Raw genomic sequence first — 18,922 nt, 5'->3', positions numbered from 1 at the left:
TCCTTTTCAAATATTTTTATTATTGTTATTATCCAAAATTAACATCGAAGTAGGTAACACGAAGTACATCGAAGTAGGTAACACTTACAATGGGCAAACCCTACTTTGCTTTAATAAGGTTTTTTCTTTTCTTTTTTTTGTCACCAAATTTTTCAATCTTTAACATTCTTCTCTCCTATTAGATTCATTCTTCTCCATCCCTTTATCTTTCCCAACCACTTGGCTTCAACCATCACCCTCCAGCTAGTCCTCCTTCCTCTCCCTCAACCTTTTTATTCTGATGTCTACCCCCTCCCTTTCCAGTCTCAGCCCAAAATGTCCACTGTTTATTCTTTTCCATAGATGCTGCATCAGGCACCATTTTGTATGTATTGTTCCAAATGTTAATGTGCTTGCCAACTGCTAGAATATTTGGTCAACATAGACTCCTGTAAATCATTACACTAAATATTCAAAAATAACTGTTTATGCACTTTAAATCTGAAAGGTTGACACTGAAGCTTTGAAAATACATTGGTCATATAGAAGTGATTTTTTTTGTACTTTTCTTGAAATCAATCTTGATGCTTTTGAGGATTATGTTTGAAAAGAAAGACTGCACGAAAGTTAACTTTTGAGAACAGGGTCGTGGCTGAAAGAAGATCATGGTTCGGAGCTTATTGAAAGGACTGGGAGGTAGCAGAGGGAGTGGGGTGGCTCTGTTGGTTTTTAAAAAAAGAAATAAAATCTTCAGAAAGAGGTGACATAGGATTAGAATCCTTGTAGATAGAGTTAAGAAACTGCATAGATAAAACGACTGTGATGGCAGTTACATGCAGGCCCCCAAACAGTAGCCAGGATGTGAGATATAAATTACAATGGTTGATGGAAAAGGCATGTAATAAGGGCAATATTACGATAGTCATCGGGGATTTCAATATGCAGGTAGATTGAAAAATATTAAGTTGGTGCTGGGTCCCAAGAGAGAAAATTTGTAGAATGCCTATGAGATGGCTTTTTAGAGCAGCTTGTGGTTGAGCCCACTAGCGAAAAGGAAATTCTGGTTTGGGTGCTGTGTAATGAGCCAGATTTGATTAGGGAGCTTAAGGTAAAGGAACCCTTAAGAGGCAATTATGATCACTGCCTCTTAGGAGGTTCCTTTATCTTAAGCTCCCTAATCAAATCCTTGTGTCTTTTTTTTAAGAAAGGCAGGAGGCAGAAGAGAGGTCAGTTAGCTTGACTTCAGTGTTGGAGAAGTTGTTGGAGTCCATTTTTAAAGATAAGGTTTTGGGGTTCTTGGAGGTGCATGATAAAGTAGGCAAAGTTAGCATGGTTTCCTTAAGGGGAAGTCTTGCATAACAAATCTGTTGGAAATCTTTGAGGAAATTTAAGGCAGGATAGACAAAGGAAAGTCACTGAATTTTGTTTACTTGGATATTCAGAAGGCCTTTAACAAGGTCCACACATAAGGTTGCTTAACAAGATAAGAACAATACAGCACAGTACAGGCATTCGGTCCACAATGTTGTGCTGACCCTTAAACCCTGCCTCCCATATAACCCTCCACCTTAAATTCCTCCATATACCTGTCTAGTAGTCTCTTAAGAGTCCATGGAATTATAGGAAAGACAGCAACATGGAGATAAGACTGGCTGACTGGTAGGAAGCAAAGAGTGGCATTAAAGGGGGCCTATTCTGGTTGGCTGCCAGTGAGAAATGGTGTTCCGCAGGGATCAGTATTGAGACCATTTCTTTTCATGTTATATGTCAATGATATGGATGATGGAAGAGATGGCTTTGTGGCCATATTTATAGACAATACAAAGTTAGGTGGTGGGTAAGTAGTATGGAGGAAGTATAGAGTCTGCAGAAAGATTCAGATTGAGAGAACAAGTGAAGAAATGGCAGATGAAATATAGTATAGGGAAATATATAGTTAAACACTTTGATAGAAGGAATAAAGGGGTAGACTGCTTTTGAAATTGGGAGAAATTTCAAAAATCAGAGGTGTAAAGGCACTCAGGAGTCCTCGTGCAGGATTCGCTAAAAGGTTAACTTGCAGTTTGAGTTGGTGGTAAGGAAGGCAAATGTGATGTTAGAGTGACACATACAAAATGCTGGAGGAACTCAGCAGGCCAGGCAATATCTATGGGGGAAGAAAAGTACTGTTGACTTTTCAGGCCAAAATCCTTCAGCAGGACTAGGGGAAAAAGCTGAGGGGTAGATTTAATAGGTGTGGCGGTGGTGGTGGAGAAACACCAGGTGTCAGATGAAACAGGAAGGGGGAGGGGGTGAAGTAAAAAGCTGGGAAGTAGATTGGTGAAAGAGACTGAAGGCCATGAAAGAAAGAAAAAGGGGGGGGGAGAATTACCAGAGGGAGGCGATGGGCAGGCAAGGAGGTGAGGTGAAAGAGGGAAAAGGGGTTAGGAAATGGTGAAGGGGGGTGTGGGAGACATTACAGGAAGTTTGAGAAATCAAATTCATGCCATCAGGTTGGAGGCTACCCAAATGGAGTACAAGGTGTTGTTCCTCCAACCTAAGTGTAGCCTCATTACAACAGTGGAGGAGACCATGGATGGGCATATTGGAATGGGAATGGGAAGTGGAATTAAAATGGGCGGCTATAGACAATAGACAATAGGTGCAGAAGTAGACCATTCGGCCCCTCGAGTCTGCACCGCCATTCTGAGATCATGGCTGATCATTCACTATCAATACCCAGTACCTGCCTTGTCCCCATATCCCTTGATTCCCCTATCCATCAGATATCTATCTAGCTCCTTCTTGAAAGCATCCAGAGAATTGGCCTCCACCGTCTTCCGAGGCAGTGCATTCCACACCTCCACAACTCAATGGGAGAAGAAGTTTTTCCTCAACTCTGTTTTAAATAACTGACCTCTTATTCTCAATCCATGCCCTTTGGTAATGGACTCTCCCAACATCTGGAACATATTTCCTGCCTCAATCCTATCAAATCCTTTAATTATCTTAAACATTTCAATCAGATCCCCTCTCAATCTCCTCAATTCCAGTGTGTACAAGCCCAATCTCTCCAATCTCTCTGCGTAAGACAGCCTTGCCATCCCAGGAATCAACCTAGTGAATCTACGCTGCACTTCCTCAATTGCCAGAATGTCCTTCCTTAAACCTGGAGACCAAAACTGTACACAATATTCCAGGTGTGGTCTCACCAGGGCCCTGTACAAATGCAAAAGGACATCCTTGCTCTTGTACTCAATTCCCCTTGTAATAAAGGCCAACATTCCATTTGCCCTCTTCACTGCCTGTTGCACTTGCTCATTCACCTTCATTGACTGATGAACTAGGACTCCTAGGTCTCTTTACATTTCTCCCTTACCTAACTCTACACCATTCAGACAATACTCTGCCCTCTTGTTCCTGCTTCCAAAGTGGATAACTTCACATTTATTCACATTGAATGACATCTGCCAAGTATCTGCCCACTCACCCAGCCTATCCAAGTCTCCCTGTATTCTCCTAACGTCCTCTTCGCATGTCACACTGACACCCAGTTTAGTATCGTCAGCAAACTTGCTGATATAGTTTTCAATGCCCTCATCTAAATCGTTGACATAAATCGTAAAGAGCTGTGGTCCCAATACAGAGCGCTGTGGTACCCCACTAGTCACCTCCAGCCAGTCCGAGAAACACCCATTCACTGCTACCCTTTGCTTTCTATCTGCCAACCAGTTTTCTATCCATGTTGAAACCCTGCCCCCAATGCCATGAGCTCTGATTTTACTCACCGATCTCCTATGTGGCACCTTATCGAATGCCTTCTGAAAATCTAGGTCCACTACATCCACTGGCTTACCCTCGTCTAACATCCTTGTTACACCCTCAAAAAACTCCAACAGATTAGTCAAGCATGATTTGCCCTTGGCAAATCCATGCTGACTCGGCCTAATCCTATTTCTGCCATCAAGATATGCCACTATTTTGTCCTTAATAATGGACTCAAGCATCTTCCCCACGACTGACGTTAGGCTAACAGGGCGATAGTTCTCCGTTTTCTCCTTCCCTCCCTTCTTGAAAAGTGGGATAACATTAGCCACTCTCCAATCTTCAGGAACTGATCCTGAATCTAAGGAACATTGGAAAATGATTACCAATGCATCCGCAATTTCCTGAGCCACCTCTTTTTGAACCCTCGGATGCAGACCATCTGGACCCGGGGATTTATTAGCCTTCAGTCCTATCAGTCTACTCATCACAGTTTCTTTCCTAATGTCAATCTGTTTCAATTCCTCTGATATCTTATGACCCTGGCCCATCCATACATCTGGGAGATTGCTTGTGTCCTCCCTGGTGAAGACAGATCTAAAGTACGCATTAAATTCTGTTGCCATTTCCCTGTTTCCCATAACAATTTCTCCCAATTCATTCTTCAAGGGGCCAACATTGTTCTTAACTATCTTCTTTCTCTTCACATAGCTAAAAAAGCTTTTGCTATCTCCTTTTATATTCCTGGCTAGACTGAGCTCATACCTGATTTTTTCCCTCCATATTGCTTTTTTAGTTAAGATCTGCTGTTCCTTAAAACTTTCCCAATCATCTGTATTCCCACTCATCTTAGCCCTGTCATACTTATTTTTCTTTAATGCTATACAATCTCTGACTTTCTTTGTCAACCACTGTGGCCCCTTCCTCCTCTTTGAATCCTTCCTTCTCATTGGAATGAACTGCTTTTGCATCTTTTGTATTATCCCCAAGAATATCTGCCACTGCTGATCCACTGTCTTTCCTGCCAGGGCATCCACCCATTTAACATTGGCCAGCTCTTCCCTCATGGCTCCGTAGTCTCCTTTATTTAATTGCAACACTGACACCTCTGATCTGCCCTTATCCCTCAAATTGTAGATAAAAACTTATCATGTTATGATCACTACTTCCTAATGGCTCCTTTACTTCAAGATCACTTATCAATTCCTGTTCATTACACATCACCAAGTCCAAAATAGCCTCGTTCCTGGTTGGCTCAAGCACAAGCTGTTCCAAAAATACATCCCTTAGACACTCCACAAACTCCCTATCCTGGGGTCCAGCACCTACCTGATTCTCCCAGTTCACCTGCATGTTGAAATCTCCCATAACGACTGCATTACCTTTAGCACATGCCAATGTTAACTCCCTAATCAACTTGTACCCAATATCCACGCTACTGTTTGGGGGCCTGTACACAACACCCATTAGGGTCTTTTTACCCTTACTGTTCCTCAGCTCAATCCACACAGACTCTACTTCCCCTGTTCCTAAGTCACCCCTTGCTGAGGACTGAATCTCATTCCTCACCAACAGGGCCACCCCACCCCCTCTTCCCATATTTCTGTCTCTACGATAGCATGTATACCCTGGTACACTCAATTCCCAGGCCTGATCCCCTTGCAGCCATGTCTCCGTTATCCCAACAATATCGTAGTTCCCCATTTTCATCTGAGCTTCAGGCTCATCTATCTTATTTCTGACACTACGCACATTCAAGTATAGAATTCTTAGCCCATTCCTCCTCTCTTTGCTTAAAACACTGTCTATTGTACCTAACCCAGCTCCTTGAACTTCCATCGGGCTAATTGCACCTTGAATTTTGATGACCTTCTCAAGATCACCCAAACCTTCTACACATTTAACCCCATGCTCCTTCTGACCAACCCTCTGTACATGTAACTTTTCCAACACTACTGGGAGATCCTGCTCGTTCTGGTGGACGAAACATAGATGCTCGGCGAAGTGGTCTCCCAATCTACCTCAGGTCTCACTGATATACGAGAGGCCATACTGGAAGCACTAAACAGAGTAAATGACCCCCACAGATTCACAGGTGAAATGTCACCTCACCTGGAAGGACTGTTTGGGGCTCTGAATGGTAGTGAGGGAGGAGGTGTAGGGGCAGGTGTAGCACTTGCTCTGCTTGCAAGGATAAGTGCCAAGAGGGAGTTGCCTAGGGAGTGATCTCTGTGAAAAGCAGAAAGTGGAGGGTGAGGGGAAGATGTGTTTGGTGGTGGGATCCCGTTAGAGGTGGCAGAAGTTTCACAGAATTTTGTGCTGGACACAGAAGCTGGTAGGGTGGTAGGTGAGGAGAAGCGGAACCTTATCTCTTGCAGGTTGGCTGGAAGATGGGGTAAGAGCAGGCGTCCATGAAATGGAAGAGGCTGAGGGCAGGTTGATGGTGGAAGAAGGGAAGCCCCTTTCTTTGAAAAAGGAGGTCACCTCTTTCATTCTAGAATGAAAATTCTCATCCTGAGAGCAGATGCAGCAAAGACTGAAGAATTGAAGGAAGGGGATGGTGTTTTTACAAGCAGCAGTGTGGGACAAGGTGTAGTCTAGGTAGTTGTGAGAGTCCATGGGTTTGTAATAGACATTGGTGGATAAGCTGTCTCCAGAGATAGAAACAGTGAGATCGAGAAAGGGAAGGGAGGTGTTGGAAATGGACCAGGTGAATTTGAGGGCAGGGTGGAAGTTGGAGGCAAAGTGGATGAAGTCGACGAGTTCAGCACAGGTGCAGGAAGCAGCACGAATGCAGTCATCAATGTAGCATAGGAAAAGTGTGGGACAGTTATCAGTGTAGGCTTGGAACGTAGGCTGTTCCACGTAGCTGACTAACAAGCAGGCATAACTGTGAATGCCCATGGCTACCCCTTTTGTTTCAAGGAAGTGTAGGAGCCAAAGAAGAAATTAGTTAGAGTGAGAACAAGTTCTGCTAGGTGGAGGAGAGTGGTGGTGGAGGCAAATTGGTACGATCTGGTGTCCAGAGAAAAACAGAGCTTTTAGCCTGTCCTGGTGGGGGATGGAGGTATATTCATAGTAAAAATAAGATGATGGGGGGCCAGGGAACATGAAATTCTTGAAAAGATCAAGAGTGTGTGAGGTGTCATGGATGTAGGTAGGAAGGGGCTGAAGTAGGGAGGATAAAACTGTCGAGGTATGCCAATGTGAATTCAGTGGGGCAGAAACAAGTGGAGACAATGGGTCTACCTGGACAAGTGGGTTTGTGGACGCAGCATCTTTAGATTTTCTTTTGTTTGAAGTGTGATGTTAGCATTATTAGTGAGAGGGCTAGAATATAAGAGCAAGGGTATGATACTGAGGCTTTATAAGATATTGGTCAGACTGCACCTTTAGTATTGTGAGTAGTTTTGGCCCCCTTCTGTAAGAAAAGATGTGGCATTGAAGAGGACCCAGAACAAGTTTGTGACAATGATTCTGGGAATGAAAGGGTTAACATATAAGAATTATATGATGTCTGTACTCACGGGAGTTTAGAAGAATAAGCTATCAAATACTGAAAGGCCTAGATAGAGTGGATGTTTCTTATACTGGGTGAATCTAGGACAGAGGGCACAGCCTCAGACATCCATTTAGAACAAAGATGGGGGTGGAATTTCTTTAGGGGGTTTTGAATCTGTGGAATTCATTGCCATGGATATGCGGAGGCCGAGTCATTGACTGTAATCATTGTGGAGGTTGATAGGTTCTTGAGTAGTCAGGGCATCAAAGGACTTGGGGAGAAGTCAGGAGAATAGGGTTGAGAGGGAAAGTAAGTCAGCCATGATGAAATGACAGAGCAGAACAGTGGCCCAGTTCTGCTCCAATGTCTTATGATCTTATTCTCAAATGATTATATCAAGAGAGATGTTACCAGGTTGCTGCCTTTCAATACAATCACCTGAGACCCTGCTGCTACTCTGCTAGTGGATTTAAAAGATTCCATGGCACTATTTTGTAAAAGAGAAGTTCCCCTGCTGTTCAAACAATGTTCACCCCTTAAACAATGTTGACTTATTACATTACCTGTTGTGGATGGTATTTTTTATATTCTAAACCTATGGTGCAATTGTGTTGAAAGTAAAATACTGTAGATGCTGGTCATCTGAAATCAATACTGGAAATGCTCTGTTATGATAACAGAATTGATGGCTTTGTTACAAAGTTTGCAGATGATATGAAGATGGGGGAGGGGCAGGTAGTTTTGTGGAAGCAGAGATGCTACAGAAGAGGTTAGACAGATTAGGAGAATGGGCAAACAAGTGGACGATGGAATACAGCAGTCTTCTGCAATCACAAAGGATGTGCTACCGGGCCATGAGGAAACAATATGATTTGGCGATATGAAATGATATGAGTGAGCTGCACCTTTCCTCATTCCCTGTCACTGCCACTATTGAACTTGAACGCACGCGAAGTCATTACCCACGTGTGATCATCAATCGCCTAAACGCAGTGATAACCGCACGCCAGGGATCACTGGTTGGCCTTGGCTAACCGGCCACCTCGTGCGGCTGGCGAGAAGTGCCATTGATACTGGCTTGGAGCGCGGACAGATGGTCGCCGCCTCTAAACCTGTTTAGCACATCAAATGCTCTTGGGAAACCCGGTGCTAAAATTTTCGCAGATGACCTAATTTGGGTTCGGGTTTTGTAAGTAGCAGAGCAGCTACCTTGCTGCGATCTACTGGAGTCATCCATCGAGCCAAACTTTTGTCGGCCGCGCTCTCTGGACTGCGACCACTGTCCTCACTGGTGTGTTGCAATGATTTTATAAGTTCATACGAGGAAAATATGTGCTGTGTTTTTAATATCCAAACGTTACTTAAAATGTTATGATGCTATTGACTTCTAAGTGAGTTATAATTGACTTATCACTATATTCATGCGAGGAAAATATGCGCTGTGTGTTTAATATTAAATTTGTTAGATAAACCCTTTTAGAAATGAAATTGAGTGTATTAGCCACTTATAAGTTGACTTATCACCTATATTCCGGTCATGATTAACACCACCCCCCCCCCACCACTGTTGGCCGGTCCGCAAGAATATTGTCAATATTAAACTGGTCCACAGTGCAAAAAAAGTTGATGATCCCTGGAATACAGTGTTGGGAAGTGTATTGTGCACTTTGGTAGAAGAAATTAAAGAGTGGGTTATTTTCTAAATGGAGAAGAAATAAAAAAAAACTGAGTCATGAAGGGACTTTGAGTCCTTGTGCAGGATTCTTTAAAGGTTAATTTGTAGGGTGAGTCTGGTGAGGAAGGCAAATACAATGTTAGCATTCATGTCAAGAAGACTAGAATATAAAAGCAAGGATGTAATGCTGAGACTTTATAAAGACCTCATGAGGCCTCACTTGCAGTACTGTGAGGAGTTTTGGACCCCTTATTTGACATTCTGAAACTGGAAAGGGTTCAAAGGAAGTTCACAAAAAGTATTCCAGGATTGAGCAGCTTATCATACGAAAAGTGTTTGATGGCTCTGGGTCTGTATTCAAAAGAATTCAGAAGAATATGGGAAGACCACATTGAAACCTATCAAATGGTGAAAGGCCTTGATAGAGTGGATGTGGAGAGGATGCTTTCTATGATGGGAGAGTCTAAGACCGCAGTCTTGGTATGGAGAACGGAGAAGAGGAGGAATCTCTTTAGCCAGTGAGTGGTGAACCTGTGGAAATCGTTGCTACAGGTTGTGGATATGTATATTTAAGGCAGAAGAGGTTGATAGATTCTTGATTGGTCAAGTCATGAAGAGATACGGGAGGGGACAAGAGATTGGGGCTGAGTGGAAAAATGGATCAGCCATTGTGAAATGGCGGAGCAGACTAAATGGACCAAATAGCCTAATTCAGCTCCTTTATCTTATGGTCTTGTTCACTGTATCTTAAGACTTGTAGTTAGAGACCAGAAAACCTCAGGTCGTTCTGCTGCTTCTTCCCCTTCAAACCAAAATCCTGGTGCTGATAGGTTTGAAGGGCAGTATGCAAGCAAAGTATGTATATGGTTTTGTGTGAACTTGTGATTTTTAGCAGGAGTATTGAAGATTGTGGGTGATTTATACATAATTTGCAACCAACAGTGGCTGTTTTTGTGGTGCATTGAGGGGTTGGGTGCAAATATGCAGTGTACCAAGAGGAGCAATGAGAAATACATTGGCAAGAAAAAAGTGAGTGTCTGCCATGAATTGTGTTGCAGTGTATCATACTCATGCGAAGAGTCGGGAAACCAGGAGCTGTGGTCCTCGGGACACCACTTGAAATCCTGTCGGAAAGTGGCATTCAGCCACAATGGGGAAGGTAAGGCCTTGTCATTGTGAATAAATTTATTGGCAGAAGTCAGAAAATTTGTGTTGCATTATATGTTGTAACTGTATGTCATTGAAATTCAGCAGTTATGGATTGGTAATGCTCCCTGATTGTCACATTCCATCACGGAGTCAGAGAGCACAGAAGCAGGCCCATTGGCCTCACTGGTCCATGCCAAGTAAGATTCCCATCTAAGCTCATTTTCTGCTGTTCAAGTTTATGGTCCTTCAACTTTATACGGATACAGCTAAATGAAACAACGTTCCTCTGGGGCCAAGGAGCAAAACACAATACATAAATCACATACAGTGCCTAATAATAACACAATAATATTAACAGATAATAAAAATATTTTGTAGATGTACAGTGTGTAAAGATCCTGGGCACATGTAAAAAAAATTTGTAAAGTGAAGATGATTTTAAAAATAATGAAATGAAAAGTTTCTAAATACTAAAAAAAAAATTACTATAGAGATCAGTAAACAGCAAATAACTAAATCAAATCAATATTTGGTGTGACCAGCTTTTGCCTTTAAAACTGCATCAATTCTTTTTAAGTACACTGTATACAGTTTTATAAGAAAGTCAGCTGGTAGGTTGTTCGAAACATCTTGGGAGAACCTATCACAGTTCTGCAGTTTTTGGCAGTCTTGCCTCTGTCTGTCCAGGAAACCTAGACAGCCTAGATGTTCTTGAGATCAGGATTCAGTGGAGGCCACTGCATCTTTTGCAGAATCACTTGTTCTCTTTTTTTGCTGAAGGTAGTTCTTCATGACCTTGGCTGTGTGTTTGGGATCATTGTCCACTATTGAATGAAGTTGGAACTAATCAGACACCTCCCTGATGGTATTGCATGATGGATGAGATTCTGCATGTATTTCTCAAGTTTGATTCCATTAAAACTGCATCAATTCTCTTTAAGTACTCTGTACCCTGTATACGAGATCTCAAAGGGTTCAAAGGTACATTTAATGTCAGAGAAATGTATACAATATACATCCTGAAGTGCTTTTTCTTCGCAACCATCCGTGAAAACAGAGGAGGGGCCCAAAGAATGAATGACAGTTAAATCCCACCACCCAGCTTCCCTCCCTCCTGCACGTAAGCGGCAGCAAGCAATGATCCATCCTCTCTCCACTGGCAAAAAAAAAGCATCAGCACCTGCCACTGAGCACTCAAGCATGCAGCAGAAGCAACAGCAAAGACAGAGACTTATAGTACTCCAAAGACTATGCGTTCATCCGGTTTTTGACATGCCACAGGTTCTCTCTCTTCCTAATAAGGGAGGAAGAGATGCCTCTGTTTCACAGCGAGAGGGCCCCAAACCTGTATGGAACCTCTGTCATGCTTTACTGTTGGCTGTAGACACTCATCCATGTAGAGTTCTCCAGCTCTTCTGCAGACAAACTGCCTCCTGTTTGAGCCAAAAAATATCAAATTTTGGCTTGTCAGTCCAGAGGACTTGTTATCATTGTTCAGCACCCTAGTCCTTGCGTTTTTGTGTGCAGGTGAGTTTCTTGGCTTGGCTTCCACTTCGGAGGAATAGCTCTTTGGCAGCAACTCTTTGAAGAGCACTTTTGACAAGACTTCACTGTACTATACAGAGGTGTATATGGGTTCCTGAATCTCTGTGAATTCAGAGCTGATGAGTGTTGGATTTCTTCCAATTTAGAAGGAATATCAATTTGATGTATCTCTTGTCTGCTGCACTCAGTTTCTGTAGCTGACCACTGCATTTCTCGTCCCCAACCTTGTCCATTTCTTTGTGCTGCTTCAGAGAATCATGGATGGCACATCTTTAACCTCCTGTCTGCTGTGAAATTTCTGCCTGGGAGAGGCCTTGCTGATGCAAGATGACCACCTAGTGTCTTGTTATGCTCACTCTTGCCATGGTGTACGAATTAATGATTTGAAAGTTAAACTGTCACATCTGCCACACCTTCACCTTTTGGTTTGGTTGTCCTTCGCCCAGTTTGTTTCTCTCTACACCCATTTCTGTTTCAGTTAATCGGTTTTAGTTCATTCAACTCATTCATTCATTCATTCATTCATTCATTATTAGCATCTGTTTGTTATCTTTGTTTAATCATGCATTGTGTTATCTACCTACAAAGGTAATCAATGTTTTATTTGAAAAGTGATCTATTACTTAATATCTTCTTTAATGAAATACTGAATTTTCTCTGTAACATTTAATTTTTTTTTTAAATGCATGTTTGGCAGTCTAAAATTTGCTCTTTTCTACTGACACACTAATGCAGAAGACAAAAATTAAATACCTAAAATAAAATGTATATTAAAATCTAGGGTGTTTAAGACTTTTGCACAGGACTGGCAAAATAAAATTAGGTGACGTATAATTAAATATGCAACATTATAATGCTACCAGTGCTGTTATAAATAGTGTATACTGGGTGGTTATAGAGTTTTCAGAAGTCTCGCAGCCTTGGGGAAGTAGCTGTTACCCAGCCTAACAATCCTTGTTTTTATACTACGGTACCTTCTGCCTGACAGTAGGAGGTCATAGAGGCCTCTAAAGTCAAAGTCGAGTTTATTATAATGGTACAATGAAAAACTTGGCATGTGGCAGTATTACTGGCGCATAGCTTTGTCTAAGCAGCATTCACAGGAAATCATAAATGAAGCATTTATCATATACTATCTTTGAAAGAAAGAACACAATTAGAACTAAAATAAAGGAAGTCTATTTTATACACCTCTGTGTGATCCACCCTCATTCTCGTCGGCTCCAATGAAAAGAGTCCCAACCTAGAGTCATAGAGCACTACAGCACAAAAGCAGTGCCTTTGGCCTATCTGACCTGTAACAAACTGTTATTCTGTCCAGTCCATTGACCCACACCAGGACCCTATCCCTCCCATCCATATATGTCCAAACTTCTAAATATTGCAATTGAACCTGCAGACATCACTACACCTGACAGTTTGTTCCACTGTTTTGCCTCAGTTCTACAGATTTTGGGTCTGTCTCCTGAGTAACTACAAATAGAAAAAATCCATTTAAGATCTACTGTCTCTTTCAGTTAATGCAGAGATGACTACACTGATCTTCAACTGGACCACTTTTGTGCCTGGTTATTTCAAAAAAATTCAGTCAAATTTATGACTGAATTTATCTCATATCCACAAGCCATGCTGACTATCCCTAATGAACCCATCTTTCCAAATTCTTGTATATCTTATCCCTCTCGTAACTGACCAATGACAGATTCTATGCTTACTGGTCTATGGTTTCTAGGTTTTTCTTTGCAGCGCCTCTGAAATAAATCAGAATATTAACCACCCTCGAAACTTCTAGCACATCACCCATTGCTAACAATGATATAAATATTTCCGCCACAGCTCTTGTAATTTTTTCTCTAGATTCTTGGATATACCTGATCAAGCCCTGGAGATTTGTCTACCTATGTAGGTCTTGTGATTCCAGCACCTCCGATGCTGTAATGCAGATTATCCCTGAGAGCTCCCCAATCACTAACCCTACATCTGAAGTCTTCATGTACTTTTCCATGGTAAAAGCAAAGGACCTCATCCTGCAGCTCCACACAAGCAGAAAGACACTGGGTCTATTCTCCCTCAGGAAAATGCCCAGTATTCACAACAGTATCTGAAATGCTCTTTGCTAACTCTGATATCCATGGCCTTCAAGGAAGGACCAAACAGTGTGCATGGAATGTCACACATTTTTAACATAGATGATGGCTTTGTGGGTTGTTAAACTGTCACAATTTGTATATTTGTGTGTTATAACAAGATTTGAAGCTGGATTTGCTCAGTTTGTCAGTTAGCACGCATAGAGTCTCACACAGGCTTTCTGCACTATGGTAATTCACAGAACTGTGTTTTCTTCTTTGCAGAACTTGTTACAGTTTCAAAGGATAAATCAATTCACATTCTTAATGTGGAAAGTGGCAAGATGGTAACGAGGATACCCAAAGCCCACAGGTACTGATGTGCATGAGTCCTGAATGGAATGAGCAATGACGTGCAGAGGTGGGTGGGTGCAAGCTCTGATGTGGTGTCTATGGATGGAGGTGAGGTTACAGAAATGTGATGGAATGGTGGGAAAGCAAGGAGTGGAGAGAGCTGGATAGATGAAATGGGGCAGGTTGAGTGTTTCCAAGGGAACAGGTCCTCAGAATGGGTGTGTGACTGGGAAGTACAGAGAGAGAACTCCATGTTATATAACCTTAACAGCACGGAATCTGGCCAAATCGGCCCTTCTAGTCCGTGCCGAACTCTTACTCTCACCTAGTCCCACTGACCTGCACTCAGCCCATAACCCTCCATTCCTTTCCTGTCCGTATACCTATCCAATTTTACCTATCCAAGTGTTGATTCACTTTGGGAAATAAGACGTAACCAATAAAACTACAGAGGTTGATAATAATGTTTATAGAGCACTTACCATACAAACAATGTAGTTCAGAATGCTTTAAATGGGATAAAGTGCAAACATGAAAATAAAGATAAAAAGATGCCATTTTAAAATATATTTATTTAACCTTGCTTTTAACTATCAACCAAATTATTGATCAAGAGAGTACTTGGGGTCCAAGTCTGTAGTTCCATGAAAGTGGCTATAAAATAGATAGGGTGGTGAAAAATGCATATGGCATGCTTGTTTTTCTTCATCAGGGAAGAGAACGGAAGATATGTGTGGAGAAATGGCAGATGGAGCTTAATCTGGCAAGTGTGAGGTGTTGCAACACTTCAGGAGATTAAATGTAAAGAGATAGTACACTGTTAATGGCAAGATCCTTAACTGTGTTGACGTACAGAGGAATCTTGTGTAGCGGTACTGGTGGTGTTGGAGGAAGACATAGTAGAAATGTTTTAAAGGCTCTTAGGCACATAAAAATGCAGGAAGGAAGGATAGGGATATTTTGTTGGCAGAATGAATTAGTTAGGCGTTTAATTATTTCAGCATAACATTGTGGTCTGAAGGGCCTGTTCCTGTGTTGTACTGTTCTGTGGTTTATGTTGACATCTGGAACTCATCAGTGGGGAGGCAATGAAATATGATACAATTACATGTGTAAGTAGTAATTAAATGGACAAAGCATGAAAGGATAATGTGAGCAAATGGCTTGATGTAGATTTGAGAAAAGGACAGCAAGGATGCAGTGGCCAAATTATCCTGATCTTTGCTGTACAGCTCATCTCTGAGTGTAGTTGGAAGGTGGGGGGGTGTCACGGAATGCAGATAGGAACAACAACGGGGAGCATAGGAATGCTGTTCTAGAGGAGGTGGGGTGTCTGATGGGGTGGAGCAGGTATAAGGCAGGAAAAACGGGAAGAGAATTATGCAGGAAGAATAGAGAGGCTGAAGGAGAGTGAGGAAAAGGAGTGAGAGTTGGGTAAGGTGGGATGTGAGGTAAAGCGTTTGGTAGAGAACTGTGGGTAGAAGAGGGTGGAAGATCTGGGGATGGGAAAAGGAGGGCTGTGTGGCTAGGTGAGCTGTGCCTGGGGATGTGGGTGACTAGGCTGTGGTGTGCAATCTGTTGGTGGTGGATGTATTAGTGATTTTTTTTTTGGATATTGTTATGTGGTTGAACCACTGTGCACAGAAATGGAGGGGAGGGCGATTTAGTGTTAAGCAGGGTGTAGGAGCTAGTATTTGTAGTGCAGAAGTAGTTTCACTGCCTTACTGCTCATATAAGCAAGGGCCATATTTTTTTTGAAAGATATTGTGGTGGCTTGCCCACTCGGCAAGTGAACTGGCTCCGGCAGTCGCGGGCGAGTCTGCGGCCAGTGGCAGCTGAGAGGGCTCTGAGTGTGGGGCAGACCTCGGCCTGGAAACTGATGTCACTTCCGCCCCACAAAGAGCGGGGAATGCTGGGAGTGGGCACTTAAGCGCGCGCTGATTGAAACAGTAAACAGTTCAACTAGACCCTGCTCGACTCAGTGTGTTGCTTTCACTCGCTACATATTAGCGCGACTACATTAGTGACCCTGACGGTCTAATGGTATTTGGACCCAGCATGAACGATTCGGCTCTGCAAAATGCAGTTTCCCTTGAACTGTCAACATCTGGACCACTCAACCCCTGGTCTGGTTCGGGCAAGCAGAGGTCCAGTTCCAGGTCAGGCAAATTGTCTCAGACGCCACCAGGTATTAGTACGTTGTGGGTGCCCTTGACCAGGAGACAGCGGGCTGCGATATCAACTTCCTGCATCAGCCCCCGGCAACAGACAGGTACGAGGCACTCAAGGCCCTGTTAATCCGCACATTTGGCCTCTCCCGTCACGATTACTGCCTATGGACGGCCTGGGCAACCACACGCCATCAGCCCTGATGAGCGACATGCTAGCACTGGCAGATGGCCATAAGCCTTGCCTCCTTTTTGAACAGATCTTCTTGGAGCAAATGCCTGAAGACATCCGCCTCCTGCTAGCAGAGAAGACTTCGGGTGGCTGCCTGCGCAGACATGCTTTGGCGCGCCAAACAAAATGGCGGAACCACCATCAAAATTAGTGCTGCGGCATGACTGAAAGCCCAGCGCTCCCACACCCCAGCAGGGGAGCACATAACACCCACACCAAGAGGCGGCACCACTTCTGAGTCTTGGTGTTTTTATCATCAAAGGTGGGGCTCACCTCTGCCGACCGCCATGCTTGTTCCAAGGAAGCGCCAGGAGCAGCCGTCACTGATGGCTACGGCGGCTGTTCAACGTGATAGCTTCCTCTATGTTTGGGACAAGCACTCTGGGTGTAGATTCCTGGTGGACACGGGGGCGGAAATCAGTATCCTACCCCCCTCAAGCCACGATACCCGAACTAGAAGAACAGGACTGGATCTTAAGGCAGCCAACAGCAGCACCATCCGCACCTACGGCACAAGAACCATCCCCTTGCAGTTCGGTTCCAGCTGCTTTACATGGACATTTACGCTGGCCGCAGTATCACAGCCATTGCTGGGTGCAGACTTCCTCCGAGCACACTGCCTGCTCGTGGATTTGAAGGAATGACAATTGGTCGATGTGAAGACGTTCTAGACCTTCTCCCTCAGTGAGGCCAGGTTACCAGCCCCGCACCTGGACTCTGTCACGTATTCAGACAAGTTCGCCAGAATGTTATCGGAATTCCCATCTATCTTCACACCGCAGTTTTCCTCAACAGCCCCCAAGCACGGCGTGATGCACCACATCCCCACACAGGAACCTCCCCTCCATGTCCGGGCCCACAGGCTACCACCCGACAAGCTTCACCTCGCGAAAGAGGAATTCAAGAAGATAGAGGAGATGGGGATTGTGCGGCGTTCCGACAGCCTGTGGGCCTCCCCGCTCAATATGGTGCCCAAGTCCAAAGGAGGGCGGAGACCGTGCGGCGACTATAGGAGGCTGAACAACGCCACTACGTCCAATCGCTATCCGGTACCACACTTCCCGGACTTTACAGCCAACCTGCATCTTTTCCAAGACTGACCCGGTCCGAGGGTATCATCAAATCCCAGTCCACCAGGATAATGCACCCAAGACGGCCCTCATTACCCCCTTTGGCTTGTTGGAGTTCCTCAGGAATGCCGTTCGGGCTCAAAAACATGACGCAGACGTTCCAGCGCCTGATGGACACAGTAGGGTGAGATCTGGACTTACTGTTCATCTACCTGGATGACATACTTATTGCCAGCTGCTCCCGCCAGGAACATCTAGCACATTTATACCTGCTCTGCTGCCGCCTAAGCGACTACAGCCTGGCTATCAACCCCGCCAAGTGCTAGTTCGGCCTACCCGCCATTGACTTCTTGGGAGACCGGATCGACCGCCATGGACCTATGCCCCTGACAGCAAAAGTTGAAGCCATCCGCCAATTCACCAGACCCAGCACTGTTAAAGGCCTGCAGGAATTTGTTGGGATGGTTAACTTTTACCATTGTTTCCTGCCCTAATGTGGCCCCTTTTTGGCTTGATGTCCAGCAAGGCCAAAGAGGTCACCTGGACAGAGGAGGCAACAGTGGCTTTTGAACAAGCCAAGAACATGCTGGCAAACTGCCCTCACTGTGGATGCCTCCGACGCGGCAGTTGGCAGTGTGCTCGAGCAGCTCATCAAAGGCCAGTGGAAGCTGCTCGCTCTTTTCTGCCGGCACCTACAACCCCTGGAACTGAAGAACAGTGCTTTCGACAGGGAGCTGCTGGCCCTGTACCTTGCCATCCAGCACTTATGGTATTTCCTGGAAGGGAGGGAGTTCACGGTCTTCACAGACCACAAGCCCCTCATCTTCGCGTTTGCTAAAGTGTTGGACCCGTGGTCGGGCTGCCAGCAAGGTGTTTTTGACGCCCATTCTTCCATCCGGCTGATCACAGACAGGTTTGTGTGGCACGGCCTTCACAAGCAGGTCGGGCACTGGGCCAGAACATGCACGCACTGTCAAACCTCCAAAATCCAGAGATGCATGAGGGCCCCACTGCAACCCTTCCAGCTGACACATAGGAGGTTTGAACATGTCCACGTGGACATCGTCGGCCCACTACCGGTTTCGAGAGGAGAGAGGTACCTGTTTACCATGGTGGACAGGTTCACGAGGTGGCCGGAAGCTATCCCATTCGCTGACACGGCCACGGAGACATGCGCCAGAGCCCTGATTACCACCTGGGTGGCACGGTTCGGACTCCCAGCCCACGTCACTTCTGACAGGGGTGTGCAGTTCACATCGACTTCGTGGTCTGCACTGGCACAACTCCTCGGAGCCCAGCTCCACCGAATGACTGCTTACCACCCGCAGTCCAATGGCCTGGTGGAATGTTTCCACAGGCACTTGAAGTCAGCCCTGATGGCTCGCCTCCGAGGGCCAGACTGGGTTGACGAACTCCCTGGGTGCCGCTTGGCATCTGC

At 44.5% G+C, this 18,922-nt stretch overlaps 1 protein-coding gene across 3 annotated transcripts in view; it reads left to right on the top strand.

Annotated features, from left to right (window-relative positions):
• wdr55 (WD repeat domain 55) overlaps positions 1-18,922 on the top strand; it is a 60,985-nt gene that overhangs the window by 21,442 nt on the left and 20,621 nt on the right. For all 3 annotated transcript variants that reach the window (XM_059991802.1, XM_059991801.1, XM_059991803.1), the window contains 2 exons: positions 9,959-10,059; positions 13,946-14,033. In XM_059991802.1, the coding sequence (XP_059847785.1) occupies positions 9,959-10,059; positions 13,946-14,033 (189 nt within the window). The remainder of the gene's footprint in view (positions 1-9,958; positions 10,060-13,945; positions 14,034-18,922) is intronic.

Source organism: Hypanus sabinus, chromosome 16 (genome assembly GCF_030144855.1).
Source record: "Hypanus sabinus isolate sHypSab1 chromosome 16, sHypSab1.hap1, whole genome shotgun sequence".
NCBI classification, from domain to species: Eukaryota; Metazoa; Chordata; class Chondrichthyes; order Myliobatiformes; family Dasyatidae; genus Hypanus; species Hypanus sabinus.
Note: the sequence above shows the minus strand (reverse complement) of the source record. Positions and strands in the feature narration are given on the sequence as shown.